This window comes from Pelecanus crispus, chromosome 1, assembly GCF_030463565.1.
Source record: "Pelecanus crispus isolate bPelCri1 chromosome 1, bPelCri1.pri, whole genome shotgun sequence".
NCBI lineage: Eukaryota > Metazoa > Chordata > Aves > Pelecaniformes > Pelecanidae > Pelecanus > Pelecanus crispus.
The window spans coordinates 227,323,853-227,343,993 of NC_134643.1; the positions used below are offsets into that span (position 1 = coordinate 227,323,853).

Below are 20,141 nucleotides of genomic sequence, written 5' to 3' on the forward strand. Positions count from 1 at the left end.
CTGTGTGTAAATGTGCATACACGCACCACGCTCCCCCCTCATAGCCAGGCACCAAGATCAGGCAGCTGCTAAAAACTAATAAGTGAATAAATGGAGAGTTACAGATTGGGTGGAAAAGGTACATGGGGAGGATAAATCCACAAACAGACTTTCATTTCCAAAGTGGTAACTGACTTATCAAGAGCTGAGATGAAGAGGAGAGTCTTGAGGTGATAAAGATCTGAGGATGACCACAGATACAGATACAGTTAGACATGATTTATCTTTCTATTCTGAACAGGAATGTAGAATTCACTTTCTAAAAATAATGTTTCATCAGCCAAGTTTTCCGTGGTGCCTCCAGCTTTCAGGGTTTGGCCAAGATGATGAAGAGATCATTCTGCTTTTCCAGTAGACAGCTTTTTAAGCTTTTTCCTTTCTCCTCAAACATGCTGCCATTGTTCTCTGGTCTGAACCCCATTCCTTCCCACCTGGCGTTAGCAATTGGCTGGGGTCAGGACCTGGGCTGGATCCCTTTCTGCCAGAGCAAGCTCAGCACCCACTCCCGGATAGGCTTGGTCCTCATTCTGTAGATGAGTGGGTTGAGCCTTGGGAGGCACCAGCAGGTAGAGGTCAGCTGTCAGGATGTGGAGGTGCACAGAGATCCTCTGGCCCAAGTGCTGAGTGTAGAAGGAGAAGAGCCCAGGCATGTAGAAGAGCAGGATGACACCTATGGGGGAGCCAAAGGTGCCAAAGGACTTCAGAAGAGTCTCTCTGGAGGAGAGACCTATGACCTCCCTCAGGATCAACAAGCAGAAGACAGCAATAAGGATGGAGACTGAGCCCGCCCCGACAGTGGCAGCCATGATCCTATAGACGCTGTTGAGCTGGGTGTCCCCACAGGCCAGCTTCACCACAGATGTGCTCACGGTAGGAGTGGGGAATGACACGGGGGCCACGGTGGGACAGGCTGGTCACGATGCACATCAAAGGCTGATGATGGCGATGCCACACACTGCAGCAGCTAAAACCAGCTTGGCAATGGTGGGGTCAGTCTGGATGGCAGAGTAGCACAGAGGCTTGAAGATGGCCAAGTATTGGTCAAAGGCCATGGCGAGCAGGACCCCTGACTCCATTATGGAAAAGCTGTGGATGAAGAACATCTTGGCCACAGAGCCCTCAAAGTTGATGTCGTGGGAGCAGAACCAGAAGATGCTCAGGCATTTGGGAATGGTGAAAGTGGTGAGCGTGAGGTCAGTGGCAGCCAGTATGGAGAGGAAGTAAAACATGGGCAGGTGCAGGCTTGGTCCATCCTAATCGCTAGGAGGAGTGTGATGTTCCCCAGCACTGCCATGATGTACATGGTGCAGAATGGGAAGGCAATCCAGAACTGAGCATCCTCCAGGCCAGGGATGCCTGTCAGGATGAAGGATGAGGGACTGGAGTGATTTGGGTAGGACATGAGGCACTGCTGCAGAGCTGGAAGGGAAGCCACAGGAACAGCTGGCATAGGCGGGGAGAAGAAAGAGCTGTAGCAAGCACTGCTGTGGACTCCAGCCACTTCTCAGGCACACGGACCTGTGATCATATCCTCCTGCCTCTTATCCAGGTACACATAGTCCCATCATTGGCAAGATGCAAACACACATGGTCTTAGCCTGAACATATGGGAGTTACTTTACATCTGCTCCCATCCTGGACTGGCCTCTGGCTGTTGTCCACACCCCTCCACTCCATAGTTTGGGAGTTACAAACTAGAAGTTGAGTACATTTAGTTGCCATCAGTACAAAAATCTAAGGTGGGAGAAGAGGGAAGATCCAGAATACTTTGAGGATGCAGGTCAGCAGGACTCTGGTCACCCACACACCTCTGCAGGTGTAAACCATATCCTCTCCTGGGCTGGTGTGCCCCATCTGATTCCCACCTTGGGAAATCGCAGATGTATGTTTGCAACATCAATGTTTGTTGCTCAGGGCATTTTTGCTGTGAGAGCTGATGCCCATGGAAGCAGCACACTGACCTTCAGCTTCAGGTCAGCACTGTCAGCTGTGGGGCTGTCCCTGCTGGAGCCCAAACCCAAACCACCTTGCTGGAGTCCCTCTCTGAATGGAGATCTCACCTACAGGGTCCCTGTCTCCTGCATTAGGAAGGAAAACCAGTGTCATGGCCAAAACTGTCCTGAGGCTGCAGTGCTGGTCCCTTCCAGCACTAACCCTCCCACGGTGCGTGTACCTCCTTACCCTCAAGTCCTTGACAAAAGAAAGAAGTGCTGTGAATTGTCCCTGTTTTACCAGGAAAACAGAGGCACAGAAGGGTTAAATTATCCTGCTGGCAGTATGGGAATTAGATGAAAATTTCTCAGGCACTTGTACCCTCTGTTTTCCCCAGCATACCAAAGGGCCAGACCATCTCCTTGGCTTTCCAGACATTTGACTTCCTTGACCCCTAAATAGTTTCATCTTTCCTCCAAATGGCTTCGAGTCCTCCACATGACACAAACCAACAGGCATTTCAGTCTGTTTCTGGTCATTGCTATTTGCAGTGTAAGGCCAAATACTGCAAAGCCAATATTGTGAAAATGCTGCCAAGACATTGTTATTTATAATAGTTTATTGCAAAGAGGACTCTGTTTGCAGTGCAGTCAGCTACCTCGGCTATAAATTCAGGGAGGCAGAGCCACAGCTGGCACGAGCCAATCCAGCAGGAAATGTGTCTCATGCCAGAATTATTTATCTGGAAAGGGCAAGCACATCTAAGGTCCTGTAATCCAGTGCTTGGAAAAAAAGCAGATACTCCCCCCCTCCTCTCTGTCAGAGGTAATTGATCTACAAATCCCATGTACTGTTCTGGGCAGTGTTCCCTGTACTTCATCTTGTATAATAAAGCTATCCAGATTATTAAATAAAGCTATTCAACAAGCATCAGACTCAGATTTTACTGGGTCCTTTTCATGTACGTTCCCAGTGCTGTGCCAGTTCTGTTCCCTTAGCAGGGTCTGATTTCTTGGGTCTACATAAGCACATGAAATACCAAGGAAACAACCTCTTTAGCTCAGTCTCTCTGACCAGCCCATTTGGGTCACGCAAAGACGCCGTTCCCACTGCACTTCAGTTTCATCCACGTTACACCTGACCTCCTCTACATTTCACATTGACGTGCCCTGCAGCCACAGTGCCAATGTGCTGGTGATCAAAGGTGCCTCCGGACCCTGAACACGCACACACATGGCAACCAGCATCTAATGCCACGTCCCAGCCCTGCACAGAGCATCACACCTGGAGGAGCCCTTCCGTCACCTCATCAGCTCCAACCAGCCTTGCATGGACCTCTCACTTCTACCACCAACCCCCAAGAACGACCGTAGTTGCAGCTTAGATACAAATGTTGTGTTAGGAAGATATTGTGATTTTGGGCTATTTTTGAGTTGTACATGCAACAGCAGGGATGGGAGCAGCACTTTCAGACTTGCTGCTCAAGTGGAGCAGCGCTTTCAGGCCTGTTGACACATTTCTGAGCATTTTCTTTGTGCTTCATTGGCATGAAAAGCTGATAGAGTTTTATTTTGTGCAATTAAGTAGTTCAGTAACTTGTGAAGTGACAAGTTCTGCTCATTGCAGTAGTCAAAATCCAGAAGATTTTCTAGAAATGGGGGACATTACCAGGCACCTTGACCTAGCTTGCTGGACCCCATTAGATTTGTTGCAAACTTATTATACTTTATTTTTAAACAGTGAAACAGATTAAAATACCCTAGAGAATGAGCTGCTCAGTATTGAACAAGATGCAAAAGGAGTTGAAATCTTTGGTTGCTAGCATACTGGCAAAGCTTCCCTGACTTTGTAAGGAGGGAATAGATCTTGGTACTTGAAGCTGAGATTTTAACTCTTTCCTCACATTTTTGTCAGCTCTGCCTCTCTGCTGGCTAAGCATTAATCATTAAATTTACCAGATTTGATGCACTTAACGTTTTGTGTCATTCTTAGACATTGTAAATCTACAGCCATGCAGTCTGAGCCTGTGAAAAACATATAGCCAACTCCTTTAGCAACCGCATGCTGATCTGACTGTGCTGACAGCCACCCAGCACTCCTGATCAGCGCACAGCCTGTCATGAAACAAAGATGCCTTGAATTTGGGGTTTTAAGAAAGCTAGAGTAATGATCCAGTCCATACCCCTTCCCCTGTGTAAGATCAAAAGTAATCTCTGAGAGATAAATACACAACCTGATCTCCCATTGCAGAAACTCTATGCTTTCCCCAAATCACCCGTTTCAGAGCGTTTTCCTAGCGTCAAGCCTATATCTCACTGGAGCTCTTGACTTTTGTCCTTTCCGTAAGGGAGAAGAACAAATTACTACCTGCCTTGTGGTGTTTGGCATCCTCTTCAAGTTTGCACAAGCAAAAAGGACGGGACTAGAGCTATGATCAGGTAATTGCAGTTCTTCACAGATCCCGGGTTAGCAGATGTTACACCTATGTGTCTACAGCTTGTTGGAAGTTGATTAAACCAAGGAACAGCTTGCAGCCAAATAACTAGCACAGTTGTAATTAACCTATGCAAGGAAGCAAACTGGGGTTGCAGGTGTATGACTGGCAGTTCTCTACCGCATTATTCACTTAATGTGGGATATCTAGAAGTAATGAAGTAGCTCATTGTATTGGGTTTGCATGGCAAGGTTTTGGGAGCAGGGGGGGCTACAGGGATGGCTTCCATGAGAAGCTGCCAGAAGCTTCCCCTGTGTCCGATAGAGACAATGCCAGCTGGCCACCGCTGGCCAAGGCCAAGCCAGTCAGCAACAGTGTGGTAGCACCTCTGGGATAACATACTTAATAAGGAGGAAAAAAAAAAAGGAGGAAAAAAAAAAAAGTAACTCAAACTGCAGCTGGAATGAGGAGTGAGAATATGTGAGGAACGACTCTGCAGACACCAAGGTCAGTGCAGGAGGAGAGCAGAAGCTGCTCCAGACACCGGAGCAGAGATTCCCCTGCAGCCCTGGTGCAGCCCATGGTGAGGCAGCTGTGCCCTGCACCCATGGAGGCCCATGGGGGAGCAGAGATCCACCTGAACCCGGGGAGGAGCCCACGCCGGAGCAGGGGATGTGCCCAGAGGAGGCTGTGACCCCGGGGGAAGCCCGCACTGGAGCAGGCTCCTGGCAGGAGCTGTGGCCCCGTGGGGAGAGGAGCCCAGGCTGGAGCAGGTTTGGTGGCAGGGCTGGGGACCCCGCGGGGGACCCACGCTGAAGCAGGCTGCTGCTGAAGAGCTGCACCCCATGGAAGTGACCCACGCCAGAGCAGTTCATGAAGAGTTGCAGCCCGTGGGAACGACCCACACTGAAGCAGTTCATGGAGGACTGTCTCCCATGGGAAGGAGCCACATTGGAGAAGTCGGTGGAGGACTGTCTGCTGTGGGAGGGACCCCACGCTGGAGCAGGGGAGGAGTGTGAGGAGTCCTCCCCTGAGGAGGAAGGAGCAGCAGAGACAACATGTGATGGACTGACCGCAACCTGCATTCCCCATCCCCCTGCACTGCTGGAAGGGAGGAGGGAGAGAAAATCAGGAGTGAAGTTGAGCTTGGGAAGAAGGGGTGGGGGAAGGTATTTTAAGATTTGGTTTTATTTCTCATTACCCTACTATGATTTGATTGGCAATAAATGAAACTGATTTTCCCCAAGTCGAGTCTGTTTTGCCCGTGATGGTAATTGCTCAGTGATTTCCCTGTCCTTATCTCGACCCACCAGCCTTTTCGTTATATTTTCTCTCCCCTGTCCAGTTGAGGAGGGGAGTGATAGAGCAGTTTTGGTGGGCACTTGGCATCCAGCCAGGGTCAAACCACCATACTCATTAACTCAGTAAGAGACAAGGTCCTTTTAGATGTATTGGCACATCTGCACAGTAGCTTTTCTGGATAGATTATTTCATATTCCACCGTGATTTGGCTAAAATTTGAACTCGGCTCAGAGCTTGGCCCTGAGCTTAAAAATACTGGCATAACCTCAGATTAAATGAAAAAAAAAAAATCTACCCAGCATACCTGGATGTGACCCTGGCTGTGCCTACATCACCTTCAAATACTGTTTCTCTCTCACACAACCAAGTAACATCTCAACCTGCCAAAATGACCTGCATGGAAATATTTATATGCCTTAAGGAACCTGATCACTCTAACCACTCACTGCTGGGACTTCAGAGACACTAATCATCACAGAGGAGAAACTGCTGCCTGGGAAAAGCCAGGAATAGCAGCGGTTTGTAAACAAATTCACTCCTCTTTCCCACTGCATGGGTTATGTCTTTCCCAGCATTAAGCAGTGCCAAACAGCTCTTTGGTCCACAAAGGGGGAACATTTTATCTCTGGGTGGGCAAATATCCCTCTGGGCCTGACTAGCTGTTCTCCTGGCACACACACAATGGTGCATGTGTCCTTCGGGCTTGATCCTGTCGGTGTAAAACTCGCTTTGGATTCAGATCCACTGTCACTGCACTCCTTCTGGGGCACAAGAGAGCAGCCTGGATTCTTAGGGCTCTGTTTTAATGTCACCTTTCATCTGAGGATCCTGAAACATCCATGAACTTTAGTGAATGCTTTGTAAATGAGTGCTGATCCTTTGGACCTAATTTAGGTATTTCCTAAATGCTGGGCACTTGGGGTCGTTGGATGGGCCTCCCGGAGACGGTGGCAGTAATTAATTGCTTGGGTGTTGTAAAAAGAGTCAGGGAAATTCTGCTGGGGCTCTGGCCAAGAGAAACAGCTTAGGGAGAAGGTAAATCACTGCCCTGCCTCCCTTATTCTGCAGCAAGGGTTTCCTCCAACTCTGAGAGGCAAGAGTTAATCCTGGTCGTCTGGAGCTGAAGATGAAAGAGGAAGAATGACAGGAGATTGCCCTCTGGTTTGCGAAACCTGAGAGGAGACAGCTTGCCTATAAACTCCCCAGCTGCAGGGCAGCTTCTGAAGTCTGCTCAGCAGGCTGGAGAGCCAGAGGTCCTTGGAGAAGAGGAGCTGTTGCTTACTCACAGCTTGGTCAGGAATCTGGTGCGTCATCCCAGGGAGTCTGGTGCACATGAGTTGTGCGAGCAAGGAGGGAAGACAGGGTCTGAACGAAGCCATGATGTAAGTCCCAATCTGTTGTGGGATGGAAACCCAGTGTGAATTCTGATGATGCATGATTTTTTCTTAGTTTAATCTGGGAACTAATTAAACTTAGTTTAATCTAACTCATAAGAGCTCCTGTGCTGGGTCAAACCAGAAGTCGTCCTCACCTGGGATCCACTCTCCAGCTGTGGCTGTGCCTCTGTGCACAGCTGGCAGAGCCCCCCAGGGGTGCTTAGGGCATCCTGGAGAATCAGAGACATCCTGGGATGAGGCCGTCAGGACTGCGCCAGCCTCATGGTGCTGGGGGCCCAGCTCCTGCCTCCTCCACCCGCACCAGGGGAGGAGAGACGTCTTGAATGCAAATAAGCACCGAAAAATTTCATATCTGAACAATGGTAATCATGCTTTTTACTTGATACCTCTGCTCACTCTTGTTGATAAACTCCACAGAATGACCTTGCCCTGATTTAGTAACAAGCAGAATAACAAATCAACTTCATATGTTATAAGGGAGTTGCAGTGAAAGTGGCAAAATCTGGGTATGTTTTGCAAAGTTTAATGATTCTTTCTATTATGTTTTATTGAAAAGAAAGACTTTTAGGTGCAGTTTGCAAAAGGCACCTCTCAATGTCAAACTCTCTGCTTCCAACAGCATGTTTTTCTTGACTGGTGTCCCTGGGCTGGAAGATATGCAACCCTGGATTTCCATCTCTTTCAACACTGTGTTCACTGTAGCCCTCCTTGGGAACAGCACCCTCTTGTACGTGATGCAGAGCCATCTCTCCACAAGCCCATGTTTCATTTCCTCTCCATGCTGGCTGTCATTGACTTGGTGTTGTCCCTGACCACCATGCCCAAAATGCTGACCATCTTCTGGTTCAATGCCCAGGAGATCACCTTCAGGGCTTGCCTTGTGCAGATGTTTTTTCTTCACACTTTCTCAATCATGGAGTCGGTGGAGCTGCTGGCCATGGCTTTCAAAAAGTATGTTGCCACCTGCAATCCCCTGAGCTACAAGCTCCATCCTGACCATCTCCCTGGTAGTCAGGAACAGGCTGCTGGCTCTAGCCAGGGCAGCCAGGCTCATGTTGCCTCTGCCTTTTCTCCTCCGTTGCCTGCTGTACTGCCACTCCTGCATCACCTCCCACTGCTACTGCAAACACATGACAGTGGTGGAGCTGGCCTGTGCCAACACCAGGTTCAGTAACATCATCATGGTTCTCTTCATTGTGGGGTTGGATCTGTTGTTCATCGGGCTTTCCTACCTCAGGATCTTGAGGACCTTGTTGAGCCTAGCTTTGAAGGAGGACAGACTGCAGGTATTTGGGACCTGCCTCTCCCACATCTGTGTCATCCTGGTCTTCTACCCCCCTGTGGTTCTCTCATCAGTAATCCGCAGGTTTGGTTGCCATGTTGCCTCTCGCATGCACATCTTGATGGCTAATTTCTACCTCCCATTCCCTCCCATGGTGTATGGTGTCAAAACCAAGCAGATCCATGACCGGGTGCTCATTGTATTTTTCTCCCAAAAGAATCAAAATTCTCACACATCCCATCCACAGAGGCATGTAAGGATATCCATACAACTGGACATGCAAATTGCAGCCCATGATGGGCCACAGAAATTAACCCTGGATACATAACTCTGCAGCAAGTGCATGATCCACTTTAAAGAACTCCCATCTCTTCTCCTGAATCTTTCCAAGTTTAAGTCTTGAGAATTGTGAGAGGATTGTACACATGTGCTGAAAATGGTGTTTCAGCTCATCACTGCCTGCAGCAAGCAGCAAAGCCTGCTTGGCAGACTGAGGAGGGTGCTAAATCCAGAGGTCAGCCTACGTAGAACAGGAAAATTTTCAGAGTATTCAGCTTTGACGTCACTGTGCTGATAGTGAGCTGGAGGTAAATAACATTCTTGTTTGAGCTCCACAGGCTGCATTTCTTCTCTTTTTGTGTGTTAAGGAAATGAGCTGATGGCCTGCAGGTCCTCTCCAAAGAGCTGTTGATGCTGCTGGACCATTTAACTAAAATGTGTGGGAGAAAGAGAGGCGAAGCCATCTTATGTTGGCGAGCAGCTGGGAGAGGAGTGAGGTTTGAGGTGCCAACCCTCACTGCCAGGAGAGAGAGTGGGTGGTGAGTGATGCCCACTCCTCGAGCACATGGCACTGGCACAGGCACAAACCAGCCCGGAGCCCCCCGCCTGCTCCCAGCTTCTTGGCTAGACATGCCATGGCCGATGACACATCTGCCTGGAGGAGGCTTGCTCACATTTTCCTGCGTGAGCTCTGAGGACAGTCTCAGTAAGGGTAAGGTTCGACCTGCTGCAGGCACCTTATCCCCCCTCAGTAGCCAAGGCAGAGCACTGTCCCCTTCCTCCACCCTGTATGCACTGGGAGGCTCGGGCAACCAGCTCCCAGGGTCATGGGGAAGAGAACAAACACCTGTGAGCACTGGGGTTTTTAGCTGTCTTTTCGGTTGTGATAGTCCTCATATGACTTAGATGTGATTTCTGTTGCCTGAGTTATTTATTGATGTGCTAGGCTGCTGTAGATCTGATTCATAGACCAGCGCTGCAAATACAGAAAAGAAAAAAAAAAAAAAAATCCAGAATATTTCTACTGAATTAATGTATCTATTTCCTTTATTTTCTCCAAGTCTTAGAATAAGAAATGTGTTTTGCTGTATAGCTGGCATATTTATAAATCGGGACTATTACAAAAGGAGACTCCTGTTGACACTGTCAAATTTCTGTGGCAGAAGAACAAAGTCTGGCCTGTTTCATGAGTGTATCTGTAGCTGCTGCATCCCTGACCTGGCTTTTGCAATCGCAGCCCAGCAGGTAAGAAATCCCCACATCCAGCAAGCTGGTGTTATATGTGGTGGGTCATCACCCACACTACTGTGAGGGTCATGGGGTCTTGTGGGGGTCTCTGTTTGCTTCCCCCAGGCTGTCCTCAGCAGCTCTTCTTCTACCAGTCAGGGATCTGGAGAAGGATGTGAATTGGGATGTCATGAATCTTTTTATGAAACCACTATACCCAAAGTAGTAGAGATGGGGGATTACGGGAGAACTTTGCAAAGCTGAATGATGTAAAATTCAGAATAGATTCATTAAAACTGAGGTGCTCTGGCAAAACACAGCCCTATTCTTGCATAGACAATGTTGTGCTATGAGCTGCCCATCCCCACTTGACGTCTTGGACTTATGACTGATGACTCCCTGAAAACATCAGTGTACCCAATCACTTCTTCGATCCAGACTCCTCTCCTTGTTATCACCACGGGCTTCACTCTGTCCCCTCAGTGAGGCGATGATTGGTGTAGGTCAGGGTCAGTACACAGCGGTTTCTCTCTGCCACTCATTTGCAATGCTCCAGCATGGGTTGATCCACAATGTGCATTGCCATTGGGGGTTTAGCTACTCCAGTATGGGTCCTTCATGGGCTGCAGTCCCTTTGGGGTCTAGCTGCTCTGGCATGGGCTTATTCATGGGCTGCAGGCCCTCCGGGGGTGTACCTGTTCTGGTGTGGGTCCTCCACGGCCCACAGTCCCTTCGGTGGGAGTGCTTCTACCACCACGGAGCACCTCCTACTGCTGTGAAGTTGGTGTTCCCCTTGCTGTTTCTCTTTCTTTCTCCTCCTCTCTCAGTCCGACATTTTCTGCACCTTTCTTAGATGTTTTCACAGAGGCACCACAAACTCCCCTGGCTGGCTCAGCTTTGGTGCATGATGGGTCTGTTAGTGATCCAGCTGGAACCATCTATGCCCGGCACAGGGCAGCCCTGGACCTCCCTCCTGGCCATACCTGCAGCCCCCTCCACTACCCAAACCTTACCCCCTACACCCAGTACACCTCCCCACAAATACCTTGAGCTGCTATTTACAAATATTGTTTTGTTTTGAGCTGTGTGGATAATGAGTTAATTTGTTCCTAAGTCAGGAAATGAAGCTCTTAATCAGATTTGTGCTAGAAATTTCTGCTTTCACGAAGTGGTATTTACCTGTTACTTCCAAAAATAATTTTCTAAATTACAGACAGTGAATAAATGCAAGAAAAAGAAGACACAGTGAAAAAGTTAATATTAGATGAAAGTGTTTTATACTGCCTGTCTGTCCCAGTGCCTTTCTGGGACACACTGGGATGCGCTGCAAAGAAAGGAACAAGTACCATCTAAATGTTAACTCCTGAAGGGCTCTGGCTGCATCCATAAAGCCATCAACCTGCCAAGCTTGTGTAGTCTTTTACTACAGTACTAGTATATTTGCTCTACAATTTGCAGTCATAAATTATTGTTATTTGTGTTTTGATAGTGACTGAGAGCCTGCCAAGGGCTAAGGCAGCATGCTGCATAGTCAAAGAAGAGCACATTCCTCATCCCCAAAGCTAAGTCAAGGAAAGTCAAGAGCTGGGTGCAGTTCAATGAGCAGTTCTGTCATTGGGAATTTTAATTGAAATCAGGATCCTCTGTATCTGCTTGGTCCTCACCCTACAGATGATGAGGTTGAGCACAGTGGGCACTAGGATGTAGACATTTCCCAGGGTGATATGGACCAGTGGAGCCAGGTCCTTCCCAAACCTGTGCACCACGGACAGCCCAATCAGGGGCACATAAAAGGCCAGGACCATGCAGATATGGGCAACGCAGGTGCTGAACACCTCAAGCCTCTCCTTCCATGATGCCAGCTGCAAGAAAGCCTTGAGGATCAGGATGTAGGAGAGGCAGATGAGGATGGCGTCCAGCCCCATGACCAGCAGGATGGCGGTGAGGCCATACACCACGCTGGGGGTGGTGTTGGCACAGACCAGGTTCATCACGTCCTGGTGCAGGCAGAAGGAGTGTGACAGCACCCTGGACCTGCAGAATGGAAGGGGCAGAGCAGGACTTAGTTCTGTCTCTCCTCTGGAGCCAGGTGGTGTTCTGGCAGTCTTAGAATGTTAAGGGTGTTTATTTTTTTTATACTGAAATTATGTTACTAGCATGAGAGCTGCACTGTAGTACCACCAGAGCAATGCTTCTATAGTGTGAAACAGGTGAATATGCTATCCAGAGTCACTGAGGCTGGCAGGGACATCTGGAGACCGTCCCATCCTGGCCAACCCCTCTGCTCAGGCAGGGTCACCCACAGCAGGTTGCCCAGGACTGTGCACACCTGGGTTTTTTATATCTCCAAGGATGGACACTCTACAGCCTCTCTGGGCAACCTGTGCCAGTGTTTGATAGACCTCCTCATAATTAAAAAAAAAAATTTGTTATGTTTAAATAGAATTTCCTGTTTTTTCTGGTTTGTGCCCATTGCCTCTTGTCCTTTCACCAGACACCACTGAGAAGAATATGGCTTTGTCTTCTTTACTCCATTCCATCAGGTATTTATACATATTAAGAAGGTGCACTCATGTACAGAATCTCTTTGCCAAGGGAAATGCCCCTTCAAGAGGGACAATGCCTCCCTTAAGCTGCTTGAGACTCAAAAAAGACAATAGTTTGCATTGGTAACTATCCATACAGTATTGACACAACCTATAGCTGGGTTAGCTCAGCTGGTTAGAACATGGTGCTAATAACACCAAGTTCACAGGTTCAATCCCTGCTTACTGCAGGGGGGGGGTAGGGCTCGATGATCTCTCAAGGTCCCTTCCAACCCAAAGCATTCTATGATTCTATAGGACCCCCAGCAGGTTAGCATTACTCTGTGGGTTATTTATTATCTGTCTTAGAAGCAGCTGGGATGAGTCGGTCACCAGGACTACTTCATGTACCTTTGCTGTCCCCTCCCTAACTGCTGTTTGGGGCACAGAGCTGGGTCCTCCCTGCTGTGCCCTGTAGGAACCCAGACCCCCTGCACCAGTGTGGAGCAGTGGACGCATACCTGGTTTTGAGGACTCATAGAGTTAAAAGGCAGAAGGAGGTGTGGGTGGGGTGAGGGGGGTACCCACGTGCCACAGTGTTCACGTGTTCACCGTGTGTTGCTGCACCCTGCAAGCTCCCGGGTGCAAGGTCATGAGCATGGTCAACGCTGAGAAGGAGCAGGCTCATGCTCTTGCCTGATCCCATTTCAGAGCAAAAGAGGGGTTATAGCAATGCTTGAGAATAAAGCATAAGAGCTCTCAAAAAAGTTATTTTCTGGCTGTCTACTGAATAGAAATACAGATGCAACACACCATTGGGGAAAACCGAGAAGGTTTCAGTTTCAACACTTTATTTAAAATACATTTAAACCCATTTAGATTTGAGGGAAACAAGCACTGCAACTGGTTTTCTTGTACTTAAACCAGAATACGACCAGCACAATATGTCCTGAAGGCAGACAGACAGAACGATGGACAACATGGCCAAGATATAGTGTATGGGCTTCAGTCCTGTCTCACCACATAGAAGTCATTGCCATGACTCACAGTGAAACAGAGCAGAGGTGAGAAGTTTCCAACCCTGGGAAACCTGTTGGGGGAAAAATGCAGCCCTGAAGCTGATGTTCTTGAGTGCTGACATGAGCTCCATGCAGATTTGCTTGAGCTCCTAAGCCTTGAAGTGAAGAATGATATTTATCAACTATGCTATTATACTCAGCAACAAGAATTTAGAAGCAAGGATGAAGCACAGAGAAGCATCAGTATATCCTGCTTTGAATTCCTGGCTCAGGCTCAGCCCTACCTCACTGAAGCCAGTGGAAATACTTGCACTGACTCTAGCAGGAAAGGAAAAGTGCCTCTGTATTTCAAATTCCCAGTACAATCCTTGAGCAACTTACACTATTACCACTTGCAATAGTATTCCCAGACTCATACCCTATTGTGCTGGTGCTGAACAGTTGCCACAGCTGAAAACATCCGCACTCCTGAAGGTCTCCTGATAGGGTCTATCACAGACACAGACATGTGGTGTTTGTGGAGGAAGGAGGTGGTGGTAAAGGCTTTGTCCCATTGCAAGCAAATATGTTATCTTACACAGAACAGAAGTCTCAGGAAAGAATAAGGACTGTAAATTTAAGTTCCAGGGGACTTTCAAGGTAAGAGTAAAAAATTGCCTTGCCACGTTCAAAGTGAGTGTGTTTCTGCTTAATCTAAATTTTGTCGTTTTTTTGTTCATAGTATAGTTTGTCAATTTGGACGTCTCCCATCCTTGTGCTCTCAGCTGGGGCACAAGGTATGTTATGGCAACAAAAGGGGAATTTCAAGCTGATAAATAAATTCACAAAATGCCATCTGGAAATAGTTTCTTTCCTTCCACAGTCCTGACAAAGATGCTACCTGACAAGCAAAGCAGTCAGAGCCTTTCTCAGGGTATTTTGCATCATCTGAGCTGCAGAAAGTGTTGGAGAGACTGCCCTAACCCCCAGAAAATGCTGGCAACTTCTGCTTAGCTTCAGCTTTGCTCGATGTGAGCTGAGCTACATCATGTCTGAAAGGTAGCACAGCCCCCGAGGAATGACCATGCTGGTCTGACACTCACAGCTCGTTACGCTGCAGCAACTCGGTGTCTGAGCTCAGGCTCCTGGTGTTTGGAGACAGTTTTGGGTAAGTCTGGGACAAATCCTGACAATCAGAAAAAGCGCCCGTGCTGCAGATGCCAGAGGGAACCCCAGATAAAACCAGATTGCAGGAGCACAGAGAGATCATACGTCGATGATGGAGGAGATCCTAGAGACCAAAACCCATCAGCTTCCCAAGGCACCCACAGACCTGCACTTCTCACCGCAGAACAGTATCCTGGACAGGCTCAGTGCTGCTGGCACGGGACAAGCCACAGGCTACCCTGTTTTATAGGACACCCTTATCTGAACCCGGGCACAGCACCATGCTGGAGGAACTCAGCTGCTCCAGGTGATTTTGTCTATGCACAGAACTCTGCACCGTGAAATGATTCTTGGTCTTCTCCCCACCACACCGAAATATTCACCTCCTGGACAGGCTCCTTGAGTCCCAGGAGAGAAAAGAGGCTGAGCTGCCCCGCTCGAAGGGTCATGATCAGTGGCAGAAGGTCCAGCTGGAGGCCAGTGACTAGTGTGACTAGTGAGTCAATACTGTAGCCAGTACTGTTTAACCACATCATTAATGACCCAGATGATGGGGCAGAGTGCACCCTCCGCAAGTCTGCAGATGACACAAAACTGGCGGGGGGTGGCTGATCATGCCCCTTAATTCTCCTCCAGCGTCCTGCTATTTTCATTTCAGGAGGGGGCTGGTCTGCTTTAGGCAGCCCTCAGCAATCCCTCTTCCAAGAGTCTCCCAATCTCCTTTTGAACTCATGTAAATAATATGGATCCGCAGCAACCTTCAGCAAGGAGTTCCTCTGATCCTCCGACCCACAACCTGGACAGGGACACGATCAGACCACGCCATGCATTTGTCCTCTCCTTCCTCGCCACCAGCCCGACAGTGTCACAGCTTTCTACAAGGACGTTGACCGAAGGGTAAGGAAACATGCACAGCCCCAGTCTGTACCCCATCAATAGTGGGGAACAGGCAGCTGGAGGCTCCACACAGCCATGGACAAAAGGATGTCCCCACCACCCTCCATCTCTGCACGCCACCACCCTCCATCTCTGCACCCAACCATGCTCCATCTCTATGTGAAACTCATCATAGAATCAAAAAAAATACCAAAATAAAGTTTCTGATTATCAATCCATTGGCTGGTTCTTTTGGTTTGTGCTCTTTTTTGGGAATCTTCTGGGGATTTTTCTTATTGTCCTTGTTTCCTTGTATTTAACCTATCTATCTATTTAAATGCGATAAACACACATATACAAATACAGATATACATAAGTGCACCTATGTATAAATTGGGGAGCTGCACGGGGGCACCCAGGGGGGTGGAAAGCACTGGGGCTGGGTCTCTTCACTTTCCGGAGCAGGGCAAAACTGGGGAATTTTCTGAATACACATTTTTTTTGCCTTTTTTTTTTTTTTTTTTACAGGCAGTGCTCCAAAGCTCCCTTCACTCCCATTTTTGCACTCTGCCATTTTTTCAGAGAAGACGGGAAAACCTCCTTGTATGCAGTCCTGTGGTGCTCACACCCCCTGTAGAGCAATCAGCTGTGACTCCCTGGGTGAGACCCACGGGGTTTGCTCTGGCTGGGTTAAATACGTCTTCCCAGCCCTCTGCCCAGCGCCTGCCTGCAGCAGCATGCACAGCTAGGGCTGTCCCTGGTCCCCAGCCCACATCCTCTGCTGTCACCTGGGGTAAGTACAGGGCGGGCTGCCTGAAGATGACAGAATAGAGAAGTTCTTCCTCTGCAAGGACAATTTGTTTGAGGGCCTGCATCAAAACAAAAATTTACAAAAGTCTCTGGCAGAAACAGCAAACGAGCATATTACAAAAGCTCTAGGAGCAAACTGCTTTACTAAATATTACTTTTGATCTCGCATATATACAGATGGGCTTGATATGAAAAGCCACCCTAAAAATCGACCTTGGTCAATAATTAAAAATTGGTCAATCCCTTGGTCAATAATTAAAAATTTCCCTCATTCTCTCAAGAACTACATGACTAGGATGTGTCAGTTTATTTCTACAATGCCTTTGCTCCCCACAGGAGCAAAGGGGGGGTCTTCAGCTCCTTGGCTTTAGGTTCTTTACACCCTCAGTTACCTCCTTCACCGTCCCAGTTCTCCCTCTCCCACACTGCTCGGTTCAGTTTCAGAGAGCTTTTTTTTTCCCTCATCCCAGGGGCAGCCAGCTCTAACTTCTGTCCCTACGTGATTCTTTCCCCTAATCAGGGAAGCGGGTGTTTGACGCAGTTCTGAGGAACTGCACCGTGGGCTGCTGGAGGACCGTGGTGAGCTGAGCTATTTGCAGGCACGGCTGCTCTCCCACCGCTCTTTCAGGCCTGACCCTTCAGCCATGTGAAAACTTGATTGATTTATGTTTTTTTCCTGATGAGGTCTCAGACTGTGTGTGTGCGTGTGCAGACAAACTCTGGGACAAATCTCAATAGTTTGTGTTCCTCACTGATGCAAAACGTATTCATTTCCAGCTGAATAGGGACATGCACATTTTCCCTGATCAGCTGCGGCAAGAGGTGCGGATGTGCTGCTGTGACCACCAGCTGTTGAGCTGGTGTGTTTAAGATGCACTAAATTTAACTGCATTTGCAGAGAAGCCTGTTCAGAGTATTTCTCTGGAAATCTCCCCAACTTGCCCCAGCCTCCCATTGCTGAGCATCACAGCTGATCGCCCATGCTCCCGGGGCAGTGAAGCTGCCCAGGAAAGCAGGAGGCTTCCAGAGTGCTTAAATGGAGACCTGGTATTTGCTGTTGGATTTTCTAAAGGCCTCAGGCAGACAAAACATCACTTCAGGTTCTCAGCCTTATTTGAGCCCCTGAATTTCTTCCTTCCCATTTAACCTTTTTGGCAGCTGTAAAGCACAAATCCATTTTCCTTCCGTCAGGGTTAGTTTGGTTAATTGACCTGCAGGTTTATCTGATAAAGCTCCCTAAAACATTATACAGTTTGCCATACTTAAACACAAAGGGAAGAAATCAATAGAGAGTCACATATAATGGGACTACTTCTCATCTCACTCTGAGATGTTATCTCTTGTGGTCTGACTGCATTTGGTTCAGCACAAACATTGACCTTTCTCTGCCTTCATCTCTGTCCCCCCTTCCCTCTTCTGTTCCTGTGCTTCAGCCTTGCAGGGACCACCATGGCCAGGGCTGCTCCTCCTACTGCTGCGGGGACCTCCAGGTCTCCATCCCACCTCTCCTCCTTCCCCAGGCAGGAGCACCTTAGCCCCAGGCTCTTGTCCTGCCTGTGCGGCTGAGAAGCTTTCAGGCACCTCCCAAAGGGCTGAGCACCAAATCTCCTGAAACCCTGGCTATTTAAATGTTGGGGACTGCAACTGGGAGAGACTAAATCATGCACTACTCTTTCCTCCTTATCTGCTGCTGTGCACAGCCCAGATAGTGACCGGGGGGCTGGTCCACTGTGGCTTTTCCTTGCTTGGTGTGATGGATATGCATGAGGGCAGCTGCACAGGAGTTTCTTGGCTCTCAGGAGCCTGTCCTCCCAACACCATTGCAGCTGGGGTGCATGGGGGGGTCTCATAGCAGGGCTTTTATTCCAAGACACTATTATTATCCCTGGAAGTGTTCAAAAAATGGGTAGATGTGGCACTTGGGGACATGGTTTAGTCTAGTCTACCCTTGATTGGCTTAGAGTAGACTTGGTAGTGTAGGTTAATGGTTGGACTGGATGATCTTAAAGGTCTTTTCCAACCTAAACGATTCTATGATTCTATGATTTCCAGAGCCCTGGACCATCTGTGCGTGAGATGTCATCTTTCAATAGGACTGGGTCCAGTCCCCTGACCTTCATCCTCACTGGGATTCCTGGTTTGTCAATGAGCAGCTACTGGACGGCATTGCCTTTCTGCTGCCTGTACCTCCTCATGCTCCTGGGGAACTGCACCTTACTCTGGATGATAAAGACAGACCACAGCCTCCATACACCGATGTACTATTTCCTCTCCATGCTGGCCATGGCAGACCTGGGCTTGTCTCTCTCCACCCTACCCACCATGCTGGCCATTTTCTGGTTTGAGTCCACCTCCCTCCATTTTGAGGCGTGCATTGTCCAGATGTACTTCATCCACTCCTTCTCTGTCATCGAGTCCGGGGTCCTGGTGGCCATGGCCTTCGACCGCTTTGTTGCTATTTGCTACCCTTTGCACTATGCCTCTGTCCTGATGAGCTCCCTGATAATGAAGGCAGGGGGGGCAATCTTCATGCGGGGCATTTGTGTGGTGCTACCTGCTGCCATCCTTATTAAGAAGATGACTTTCTGTGGGTCCCATGTCCTGTCTCACTCCTTCTGTCTGCACCAGGACGTGCTGAGGCTGGTTTGTGGGGATGTCAGGGTCAACAGCTTGTATGGGCTGACTGCAGTGTTATTCACCAAGGGCCTGGACTCCCTGACCATCCTCCTGTCTTACACGATGATCATCAGAGCCATCTTGAACATTGTCTCCCAGGAAGCACGAGCCAAAGCCTTTAGCACGTGCATCTCCCACCTCTGTGCTGTCCTGATCTTCTACATCCCCCTCATTGGCTTGTCCATCATCCACAGGTTTGGGAAGCATCTGCCCCCTCTCACTCACACGCTCCTGGCTGATGCCTATCTCCTGGTGCCGCCTGTCCTGAACCCGCTCGTGTACAGCTGGAAAACCAAGCAGATCCGCAGGCGGATCCTCATCCTGCTCTGTCGGAGAGAGACCCAGCAGCAGGTCTAGTCCCAGAGCAGCAATGCCCCAAAGCCAGTCTCCTCCTTCCTTTCCTTTCCAGACGGGTTGCTCACGGGGGTTATCTTCTTCCAGAGGAAGTCACTCATGCTAGAAGAAACCTGTCACCTCTTCTGCAATACAGCTCTTTTCCTTTCCCTGGAGGGATGGATTATGGTAATTGGCATTATTCCCCCTCCCATTTTGGAATGCCCGGTTTCTGAGAAAGTCTGCAAAGAGGGCAGAGCTGGTGTGGCTGTGTGATGAAGCTGTCCTCCCTGCAGGTGGGGAGAGAGAAGACTGCTGAGAGCAGGCTTTCGTCAAGGGATTTACTGCTAAAAGCAGTTTTGGTCTCTGAAGAAATACAAACAGTGTTGCCAGACTTGTGCTTTTAATTACAATATCCCTGTATTGGTCCATTATATGAAACTGTCAGTTCCCAGGGTTATGTGCTCATACAAGACTCCTCAGCTTTCATTATACAAATAATGTGATTCTTTACAGTTATGGAGGATAGACAGGTACTAATGGCCTATGGACTGTAACCTAAGGACACAAAATGAGAAAACTGAGTCCAGTTTCATTGCAGAGTCTGCAAGGGAAGTGTATCGTTTTTACTGTCTCATGATATCATCTGCTCTGCCTATAACTCTTTTGGGAATGTCATGAAAATCTCTCCCCATCTCCCAGGTTATGACCCAAATGAGGATAGGCTGGTCTGGCATGGAGGTATAGGGTGCGATGGCCATGCAATGCAACCCAAGCACATCCTGCGACACGTGGTGCTGTTTGTACATTGCCACATTTCCTTAGGGATGCATGCGATGTATAAGTGACCTGCTTCATACCTGG

General features: G+C 48.6%; 3 protein-coding genes and 1 pseudogene across 3 annotated transcripts in view; 2 read left to right on the forward strand and 2 right to left on the reverse strand.

Moving 5' to 3' along the window:
* Positions 1–493: 493 nt before the first annotated feature.
* Positions 494–1,489, reverse strand: LOC104035217 (olfactory receptor 52J3-like; annotated as a pseudogene).
* A 6,235-nt stretch (positions 1,490–7,724) lies between these two features.
* Positions 7,725–8,714, forward strand: LOC104035216 (olfactory receptor 52K1-like). Its single transcript, XM_009488437.2, is given in 3 exon segments — positions 7,725–7,839; positions 7,842–8,086; positions 8,088–8,714. Coding segments are annotated over 3 exon segments (987 nt in total).
* Positions 8,715–11,487: 2,773 nt separating this feature from the next.
* The window catches only part of LOC104035215 (olfactory receptor 51E2), a 36,288-nt gene continuing 27,634 nt past the window's right edge, over positions 11,488–20,141 (reverse strand). Inside the window, exon 4 of the mRNA XM_075722495.1 lies at positions 11,488–11,940. Coding sequence (XP_075578610.1) covers positions 11,488–11,940 — 453 coding nt within the window. The remainder of the gene's footprint in view (positions 11,941–20,141) is intronic.
* On the forward strand, positions 18,345–19,301 carry LOC104035214 (olfactory receptor 51H1). Its single transcript, XM_009488435.1, has one exon. The coding sequence runs from the start codon at positions 18,345–18,347 to the stop codon at positions 19,299–19,301; it is 957 nt and encodes a 318-aa protein (XP_009486710.1).

Coding starts and splice junctions, on each gene's coding strand:
- LOC104035214 (XM_009488435.1), top strand. CDS start 18,345: ATGTCATCTTTCAATAGGACTGGGTCCAGTCCCCTGACCTTCATCCTC.